The sequence below is a fragment of the Suncus etruscus genome, chromosome 12 (assembly GCF_024139225.1).
Source record: "Suncus etruscus isolate mSunEtr1 chromosome 12, mSunEtr1.pri.cur, whole genome shotgun sequence".
Classification (NCBI taxonomy): domain Eukaryota; kingdom Metazoa; phylum Chordata; class Mammalia; order Eulipotyphla; family Soricidae; genus Suncus; species Suncus etruscus.
The window spans coordinates 26,299,972-26,310,905 of NC_064859.1; the positions used below are offsets into that span (position 1 = coordinate 26,299,972).

The 10,934-nt window shown below is 37.7% G+C and overlaps 1 protein-coding gene across 1 annotated transcript in view; it reads right to left on the reverse strand.

The window, feature by feature from the left end:
* The window catches only part of APLF (aprataxin and PNKP like factor), a 72,189-nt gene extending 62,435 nt beyond the window's left edge, over positions 1 to 9,754 (reverse strand). The window contains 1 exon segment of the mRNA XM_049785146.1: positions 9,603 to 9,754. Coding sequence (XP_049641103.1) covers positions 9,603 to 9,698 — 96 coding nt within the window. The 5' untranslated portion in view covers positions 9,699 to 9,754.
* Positions 9,755 to 10,934: the final 1,180 nt, after the last annotated feature.

The following is a 10,934-nucleotide window of genomic DNA, read 5'->3' on the forward strand; positions in this document are numbered from 1 at the left end:
CTTTTGGAAAATGTGAAAATCCAGCCCTAGACTTTGTCAGAAATAGCTAAAATGAGAGTTTTTCTGATATTAGAGAAAAATACTTTTTTTTAACTTGAATTCTATGTGTATATATATATATATGTATATATATATATATATATTTTAATGGAGACAGGGCTGTCTGTTTTCATATCATCATTGTATTGATACAATGTGGTCCTTTACTTTTGATTTTCTGGCTTTGAGTTGAATATTTCATGTATTGTGACATAAATACAAGTCTTTTCTCTATATTCAATACATGAAGTTTGTACCAGAAAAAAAAGACAAGAAAACATATAAAAGAAGTATTTTGTGATGTTTGCCAACTATTTATTTTTGGCATTTACTGAAGTCAAACAAAATGAGGATTTTCTATGCTTTTAGAAAAAAAACACGAAGATGTTTTGAATCAAGGGTTCTGACCTATTTATTATTCTCCAAATGCTAAAAATAATTTTTAAACCTGAATAAAATAAAAGCAGAAAAGCTACTAAACCAAAAAAATAAATAAATAAATAAACAAATAAAAGAGAATGGTACCTTTTGTTTTGTTTTTGTCTTCATATAATATTTACTAAAAAATATCAGGTAATTTTTCTTAAAATATCTTCTTAGAGAAATTTCTGATTATTATAACCATGTATAATATAGTTCATAAATTCAATGTTCCCAGTTAACCTAGTTTCTATAAATGCAAGAACAAAGAGATAAAATTTGTTCTTTTAGTATAAACTACATAATATATAAAGGGCAAAAATTATAGAAAACTGACAAATACTACTTTGTAATTTATAGTATTGCACACAAAATTACAATATGTTCTATCAAAAAATTAAAAGTGGAAAATTTATTTTTTATGGAAAACAAAACAAAATAACCTGGCATGGTATGCCATACCAGCTGCAGTATAAGAAAATGCATGAACATAAAGCAACAACATGGAAACAAGGGATAATTTATACAAAGTTGTTTCCCCAAACTTGCAGGAAAGGAGAATAAATTAGGTAAATAAAATTTTTAAATAAAATCTGTATTTCTGAACAAAATTGATAGATTGATTAGTATAAAACAATTAACACATAGAATGTTCTTATTTAAAGAGCTTCCTAGTATCAGGAGAGACTTCAGACCAGACCTTGGTCATGAGCATGATACTTTTATAGCTCAACTGAGCAAAGTTCAGTCTATAGGTGATTAATTCTTGTACTTGAAATATACCAAAATTTAATTTCTGATGTTAAGAAAGAACAGTCTGGAACTGAGTAAGCATAGGCTTGATCAGGGCTAAATACCTTGCATACACATGCACCCTGGTTCTATCCCCAGAACTACAGGCCTCTACCAACCCTGGTGACCCACAATACTATTAGGCCTCAGCAACACTAACTCACACTGCTGAGCCTTAGCAGGAAATCATTAGGCCCAGCTTGAGAACTGCAGAGAGCAGACCTAATAAGTACTGCTTAGGAGACTCGAAAGAGAAGAAAGAAAAGAAAGAAAGGAAAGAAAGAAAGAAAGAAGGAAGGAAGGAAGGAAGGAAGGAAGGAAGGAAGGAAGGAAGGAAGGAAGGAAGGAAGGAAGGAAGGAAGGAAGGAAGGAAGGAAGGAAGGAAGGAAGGAAGGAAGGAAGGAAGGAAGGAAGGAAGGAAGGAAGGAAGGAAGGAAGAGAAGGAAGAAGAAGAAGGAAAGAAAGAAAGAAAGAAAAGAAAGAAAGAAAGAAAGAAAGAAAGAAAGAAAGAAAGAAAGAAAGAAAGAAAGAAAGAAAGAAAGAAAGAAAGAAAGAAAGAAAGAAAGAAAGAAAGAAAGAAAGAAAGAAAGAAAAGAAAAGAAAGGAAAGAAAGAAAAGAAAGGAAAGAAAGAAAGAAAGAAAGAAAGAAAGAAAGAAAGAAAGAAAGAAAGAAAGAAAGAAAGAAAGAAAGAAAGAAAGAAAGAAAGAAAGAAAGAAAGAAAGAGAGAGAGAGAAAGAGAAAGGAAGGAAGGAAGGAAGGAAGGAAGGAAGGAAGGAAGGAAGGAAGGAAGGAAGGAAGGAAGGAAGGAAGGAAGGAAGGAAGGAAGGAAGAAAGAACGAAAGAAAGAAAGAAAGAAAGAAAGAAAGAAAGAAAGAAAGAAAGAAAGAAAGAAAGAAAGAAAGAAAGAAAGAAAGAAAGAAAGAAAGAAAGAAAGAAAGAAAGAAAGAAAGAAAGAAAAGTTTAATTGATTTTGGCCAAAGGTTTCCCACTACTCTCAATTTATAAATAACCTGCCTTAATAAACTAGATATGCAGTGACCTTAAAAACTGTGAATATACTTTTCCATCTAAGTAATGGTGCAAGTTACTATCAGACATAATAACCACCTATTTAATCCACAGTACCAATGCTACAATACTAATAGTACTAATACAATGAATCTATGATATTATTGGAATATAGATCACTTAGATTTAAAAAAAAATAAGTCAATGCTTTCTGAGCTTCAAATCCAAAGCTGCTGAACTGATGGTCAAAAGATGGTATTATGCTGACTTGATGCATCAAAAAATCAACTCACCCAACCTGTTTGGTTTGAATATGTGAATGCTATGCAAATATGGGAATATTATCTTTATAATGTATTATCAGGGAGGCAAGATCGTGAATAAACATATGGGAAGACAAAAACTGGCTCTAGTATCACTGGAACTCTGGAAAATTAAAGCTTGTTTCAGCAGAAATTTCTTAAAGAAATATTCTGTGTCAAGTTTTCTAATTTGTTTCTAGGTCTTCTTCAATTGGTTTCTGAGCTCTTTTAACAATGCCCAAAAACTACATTGAGAATCAAATTACCAGAGAAAGGAGGTCAAACAAAGGCTTGGATGCTCATGAGAACACAGATTACTAAGGTTGAACTACATATACACATATAGTAATTACCTATTAGAATGACCAAAATCTAAAATTTTGACAACACCCAATGCTAAAACAGATGTGGAACAATAGGATCTCTTTTCATTGATGGCTAAAATATAAATGATACAGGTGTGGAATATAGTTGAAAATTTTGGACAAAATAAAACTTTCCCTTATCATATATTCTAGCAATTGTACTTGTACATAGATGAGCTCTGGCACGCTCAGGGTAGTTTGGCCATAGACAAATAAAGACTACCCACAAAATGGGAGATACTATTCACCCAATACCCAATATCAACCCAACAGTGGATTAATATCTAAGATATACAAGGCTCTGACTGATCTTTACAAGAAAAAAAAAAAACATCTAATCCCATCCAAAAATGGGAATAGATATTTCCTCAAAGAATAAATACAGATGACCAAAAAGCACATTTAAAAAAAGCTCCTTATCACTAATCATCAGAGAGAGATGCAAATCATAACAACAATGAGATATCATCTCACACTACAGACTAGCACACATCACAAAAAAAATAAATAAATAAAAGAACAACCAATGTTGGCATGGATGCAGGAAAAAAAGGAACTCTCATACACATCTGGTACAAATATAGGCTGGTCTAGCCTTTTTGGAAAACAATATAGACATTCCTCAAAAAGCTAGAAGTTGAGCTTGCATATGACCCAGCAATAATGGGTGTGTTGTTGAAGGATGATGTACACTGTGTGACTTAAACCCAATAATAAACAAATTCATAATCACAGTGCTTAAATAAAGCAATTAAAATTTTATAAAATCTTGTGCATAGGGGCTGGTGTGGTGGTGCTAGAGGTAAGGTGTCTGCCTTGCCAGCGCTAGCCTAGAACAGACTGCGGTTCAATCCCCTGGTGTCCCATATGGTCCCCCAAGCCAGGAGCGACTTCTGAGCACATAGCCAGGAGTAACCCCTGAGCATCACCGGGTGTGGCCCAAAAACCAAAAAAAAAAAAAAAAAAAAAAAAAAAAACCTCTTGTACACAGATGTTTACAATAGATTTATTCATAGGTTTTAAAATTGTAAATGACCAAGTTATGCTTCAGAGGAGGGAATGGATAGGTTATCATATATCCAAATAATGAAATATTATTAACTGCTAAAGAGTTGTGAGGACAAAGCTTAGATATGCATTACTAAACTAAAAGAAGTCAATCTGAATAGTTTATGAAGCTCTGGAAAAGGTAAAACTAAAGTGGTAATTAAAGATTATATAGTAAATATGATCTGGTAGAAAGAGTAACAACAAAATAGGTAAAACTTAAGGGCAGTGAAACTTTCTATGTAATATAATGGTGTATAATGAGTGTCATTATACATATTCACATCTGCCCACACTCATTAAGTACCGTATATACCAGGAGTTAACCCTAGTGTAAACAATGAACTTTGGCCAATAACACCCTCTTGTAAGTTATTAACTATACCTCTATTATCTGGGACAGTGATAATGGTTTTGATATGTGTAGAGGAGAAGACTGTATGTGTACAGGCAAAGGTTAGATGAGAACTCTTGTTTGATTTCATTGGGAAGAGCTAAATAATTTCATTTGAGTAAGAAGTCTAATACATATTGTAGAAATAGTGTAGTGAGTAGGAAATTTAAAGAAGATCACAGCATGTGATCATTCCTCAAGCCTACTCAGCACTTAAACAACCAGACACTCAAATCACAAAGCCCTCAGTTTTCTGTTCATCTGAAGAATCTCTCCCTCATATCCACTTTCTTAATAATTCTAACACTTCTAAGTCATCTAAGTATCTTCATGACTCCTAAGGAATTCTGATCACTCCTTTGAATTTCAGGATCCTTTCAATACCATTCGAATTTGTGTAATATCATTGTTTAGCTTAAAGTACTAAAATTAAGGTATTCCAACTAAATATAACTTTTAAATAGAATATCTATATGTATATAGACACATATACATACAAATCCAGATTTCTTATTCTTCAAAATATAACACTGTTAGACTGTTAGCAGAAATTAGGATGAAGTATCATGGACTATATTAGAAATCCTTCTCCTTCTGACCTCCTCAGCCCTGAAGCAACTGACAGGTATCCCTAATTCCTGGGTTCTAGGACCTTGACACTTCTTCACCTTTCCAGAGCATGAATCCTCAGCCTATATACAAGTCCAACCCTTGTTTATCTATTTGCTTCTATGTGTCATACCTACTAAATTATGTTCCTTGAGCAAGAACTTTATTCCTTCTTATCCCCTCATCTGGCTACGGGAAGGATCTATCAATGACTTGATGAATTCAGTAAATTAGCAGTTGCAAAAATAGGGAAAGTGTTACCTAAGAGTAATTGGTAGCACTGTTTACTATGTTTAAATTCACTTCAAAACTCCAGGTCCTTTTGACACCTAAGTTACAAAAGGGCTCTAAAGAGTCAGAAGAGTGCCTGCTTGGCTGGGACTCAACAGGGAAAGTGAGGTAATGTGAAGAAGAACAACAGTGTTAACTGGGTTCAATAATAAGGGAGGGGACAAAACCCTGTATATCCCAGCAGAAAACAGGGTGAAGCAGATAGGATAGCAGTGAAATTAGTGGAATTATGCAACCAGCAAGAAGGTTGGCCAATCTGCAAAAGAAAGAATATGGTTGCCAAATCTGGAAGGGGTTCCTTTGTAGAAACTTTGTGAGACATTTCAAGCATACTCACATGAGGGAACTGATGCCAAGTGAGGTCTATACCAGAGCAGAGATTCTCACAAGCATTTCTACTTGTGACCCCTTTTTGCTCAGGAAATTTTTATATGATTTTGGGCAAAGAGGCATGTAAAGTAGGCATACAAATTAAATGTTTACTGACAGTAAAATATAAAATTTATTTTAAATAATCCCCAAATTCAGTTATGAGACTCCAACCCACAACTTAAAAAGCTAGATATTAGTGTCATAACAATTCCCATTCCAAGTGGTGGTCTCTCCTCTTTTTTAATTAAAAGCAATCAGTTTAAATATATATCTGCCTTTAGTTATGTCTCACTAGATACTTGGTGGTGTCCAGTGGTCTAGTAGGAAAAGTGACAAAGGTATATGTTATATCATCTCCACTACCAAAACAGAGAAAGGAGTGTTAGAAAGCAGAAAGGGCCAAAGGGATACGTAAAGTGCTTGCTTGCACATGAGCAACCACAATTTGAGTCCTGCAACTACAAATAACACCCTAAGAACCAACAGGAATAATCTCTGAGCACAAAGCCAGAAAGAAATCCCATACACAGCAGGGCATGGCCCACCAACCAACCAAAGTAAATCAGAAGAGTTTTCACTTAAGATGTAATTACAAAAATAAAATAATTTGGCCCAAAGTCATTCTCCAAGATTTTAATATAACTGAGAGACAAAAACTTGCCATGAAAGTTTTCCTATTGCTGTCTTACACGTATAGAAGCAGAAAATTAGGATTCCTTACTGCTTCCCTTACCCACTTTCTTTACTCTCAGGTACCTACTAATCTTTTCTCCTTTGTGTGGCTATTTCGGTAGCATTGTTTAATGGAATCATACAAGAATCTGCAATTAGGATAATCAGGATAATTCCCTGAAGCTCCTAATATTGGAAAACCTTTTAACTGATAGCAGAATCATGAACAGAGAATCAGAACCAAGTACACAAAGATCTTGGCTAAGCTGAGGGTTCACACTAAAACATATGGCACCAGGAAATTAAACTCCACTATGCTGTTTGCCAAAGTGTACTCTGGTTTTTTCGGTTTGGTTTTTTTGATGAACAGAATACACAGTGATCTTCCTCAATTTTCTCACTTATAACTAAATATTTGCTCTCTTACACTACAAAATAAAAGTAAGTGAACAAATACAAATTCACTGAAATCGCTGTAGTTTGAAAGAGCAGACTTCTACAGAGAAGAAACTAGTACATCTGTCAACAATAAAGTCTTTAAAAACTACCAAACATTTTTCAAATGTTTCCCTCAATATATCCAGAATATGTCTTACAACAAAATTTGTCATTGCTCACTATTTCTGTCAAACTGGACAACAGAAACTCAACTCTGAATAATTTACAAAACACTAGTACAAACTGATCAGATAACTGGTTTTCCATACCTAATCATTTTTTAAAACAGAATCCAAATAAGCTCATCCCAATTTGCTCTATTATAGCAAACCTAGAACACAAAGACCAAGTTACATCTAAGAAAAGGAGCTATATATGTGCCCTCTATATAAAATAGAAACCTAACACAAATTTTTTAAGCCATATTCAAAGTAATCTGTCTTGGGGATATCATTTGTAAAGTAAATCAAAACTCACCAGTACTCATAAGATTCCTAAATAAACTAAATAAAATACGCGTTGTTAAATTTATATTTTTTTCTTTTTTGGGGTGGAGGGAGGAGGCACATCTGGGGTGCTTTGGACTTACTCCAGGCATTCAGTGATCACTCCTGACAGGGCTCAGGAAATCAGATGTTGTGCCGGGAATTGAACCTGCACTTGGTCACTAGCAAGACAAGCACCCTGCCTGCAATAAGATCACTTGATCCCTCAGTTAACTTTTTAAAAGATATTTCTAGAAAAAGAGAAAGCAAATGTACTAGACAGTTCTTTTGAAATGTTTGTGGAGGTTAATGACAAGATACTAGTTACTGATTCAGTCAGTAAGAATATAAAAAGCAGAACTTCAACACTTTCAATAATCTCACCACACACACACACACACACACACACACACACACACACACACACACTTTTTCCTAGTAGTAACTCAAATATGGGATTGGACAATCCTTCCAAAAACTAGAGTAGCAACACATCTCTCAGTCTCTCAGCCTGCAAGACAGCTATGCAAAAAGCCACTGAGCATTTACTAGTCAGAGAAAACAGAGTATGACTCAGATGGGTGTGCCATGAACCTGGCACCAAGCCCCACTCTCTCAGCACTTCTGGTGGCTTGCAGAGCTTGACTCAGCACTCCAGGCTCAGGCACTGAAACCTCAGGTCCACACCTTGAAACAAGTGGCCCTGATACTCCTTCCCAGACCAGCTCCCAGACCTGGCAACCTTTGGGTATGTCCCTATTTTTAAAGAAGTAAAGGGAACAATATGTACTTAGGGACAGACCTACTCAATTCCACAATTCCAGAACAAGGCTAAAAGTTTTAAGTCCTAGATATGTCCAGAAATGTCTGTGCCCCTTCTTTAAAAGGGTTTCTGAATAAGTGATTCAAATTTCTTATCTGAACAGAGGATAAAGGCACATAATTCAAAAGCTTTGTAACTGTGTTGTTGTTTCTTGTTTGCTTGAGTGACCCCAAGATCAAATCCAGGGTCTCCCACACACAAGGCAATTGCACTACCATTAAGCCATGTCCTAGTTTAGGGTTTTTACTGGTATTTGTAAAGCTCTAATATATAGAGAGCTTATATATAAATATATAAGCCATATATATATATATAGCTTATATATAAGTATATAAGCCATATAAGCTTATATATAAATATATAAGCCATGTCCTAGTTTAGGGTTTTTACTGGTATTTGTAAAGCTCTAATATATAGAGAGCTTATATATAAATATATAATATTATATATATATATATAAATTTCTAATATTAATTTTAAAAGTTACTAAAAAGACTATTACAGGGCCAGGAGACATAGCTCATAAGCCAAGTGTGTAGGCTTTACATGAGGGAGCCCCAAGTTTGATCCCCTGAAGCACATGGTCTTTAGAACCAAGGCCCTCCACCTCTGCTGCTATGGGTCTGACAATGAAATACAAAAAAAGGCAAAACACAAAGAGCAAAATTAAAATTTTAAAGACCATTACTGAGGCTAGAGCGTTAGTACAGCAGACAGGTGCTATCAAGGCACCACATAAGTTCACTGCCCAGCGCCAGGAATTATTGATGGGCAACACTGGACATTGAATATGCCCTGGTAACCACTGGGAATGGCCCCAAAACAATCCCCCAAAAAACTCATTCCAATAAAAATAGGCCCCATACACTGCCTCAAGAAATCAAATGCTGGAGCCAGAGAGATAGCACAGCGGTAGGGCATTTGCCTTAAAATATGGCCGACCTGGGAGGGACCTGGTTCTTTCCCAGTATCCCACATGGATACTGCTGGGAGTGATTTGTGAGTGCAGAGCCAGGAGTAACCCCCCCACCACCACCAGTGCTGCTGGGTGTGGCCAAGAACAAATTAATAAATAAATTTTAAAAAATCAAATGCTTAAAAAGAATTATCCTACGAAAAAATCATTACTCGGAGGTTAGCAAACTTTTTCTGCGAGAAACCACAAACAGCTACTAAAAATAATTATAATCTTAGTCGACCCAAGAAGGAATATCCTCAACTCTTGAGGCCTATCAAGGGGGCTAAGGGGTGTGGGCTAATGAATTTCCTGTTTCCCTACAATTAAAATGGTAAGGACCATTCTGAGAATGTTGGCCTGTGCATATCAAAAACAAGTAGGGTTTGGACACAGGGCCATCGGGGTCCCTGTAGATTCTACTAGTGCTAACTATAAACTGGTGCTTTGTAACAACATAAGGAAAATGTCTGTGAACTGATTCAAACTGGCTGGAAAGTGTGCAATACCCAAACTTCTAAAACACTGAGCAGCCAGGACGGGAAGAAAGAACTTCTCCGGGTCCCTTCGAGTCCCCCACCACACTTACTCCCAGCAGAGGCCCGCGGCCGATCACCGTCTCCCCGGGTGCCAGGGCGAGCCGGGGACCACCGTCCAGTGGCTGCAACTCGAAACCCCCGGACATGACAGCCGGGAGTAGGCCCTTTCAATGGGACACGGCCCACGCAGCGGTTTGCACCACTCTCCAGGGCACGCCTAGGCCAGGCCCTACGCAAGCACCGGAAAAATGCAGGCAGAAAATGGGAAGTGAGGGGGGCATAAACTGCTAAAACGATGCCGGGTCTTCAGGAGCAGAAACCACCGCCTTAACTTTCAGGAGCTTCGAGCCCCGAACCCCGCCTCTCCACCCCGGCCGATGATGCAAGCGAGGATTCCCCGTTGACACCCTCAAAACAAGCCTGGGTTAGTTAATTTCACCCCTGATCAATTTCACCGACCGCCTCACCGCCGCGGAGGATGCCGGACTTTGTAGTCCAAGTTTCCCTTCCTCGCCTCACTAATCCAGACACAAAAAACTTCCAATCCCAGAGGGCAGTGCGTGCGAATCTGCGCATGCGTAAATTGGAGCAGGCAAGCGGGTGGGGCTAGTGGGTGGGGTTTAAGGAACTAAAGAGGAGGATTTGAAATCCGAAGGTTCAAATTGCGGGAATCTCCGCTGCCGTCAGTCTAGAAAAGCTTTTGATCCCGGGTTCGTTTGAAGACCGGCTCAACCGGGGCGGCCCCATCAGTCCTTGATGGGTAGCCGCGACGGCAATCTGTGCAGACAGTTGTTCTAGAATTAGATCTTTTGGCAATGCAGAGTCTTCCTTGGACTCGCGCTACTGCCACCTGTGTGAGTTGCCTTGAAGGAGGACCCTCAGATAGAATTTGAGGTCACAACCTTCCAATCTAGGAGATCTGATCGCGGCCGACTCTGGGGGTGCTCCCTGAAAACCGGGTATCGCCCGACGCAACTTCTGCACAATCTCCTGATTCCTCCTCTCCTGGCATTTAACTGGGTGCTGAGCCTTTACCCCAACGGCACAGGTAATTCAACAAAAAAATTGAATTTTGACACTTAACTGGGTGGCGAGGATTTACCCAATTAATTCAACAACAACAACAACAACAACAACAAAATGAATTTTGACATTTAACTGAGTGGTGAGCATTACCCAATGGGACTGGTAATTCAACAACAACAACAAAAAAATGAATTTTGGGACCGGAGAGGTGGTGCTAAAGGTAAGGTGTCTGCCTTGCAAGCGCTAGCCAAGGAAGGACCGTGGTTCGATCCCCCGACGTCCCATATGGTCCCCCCAAGCCAGGGGCAATTGCTGAGCGCTTAGCCAGGAGTGTGGCAGGAAAAAAATTGAATTTT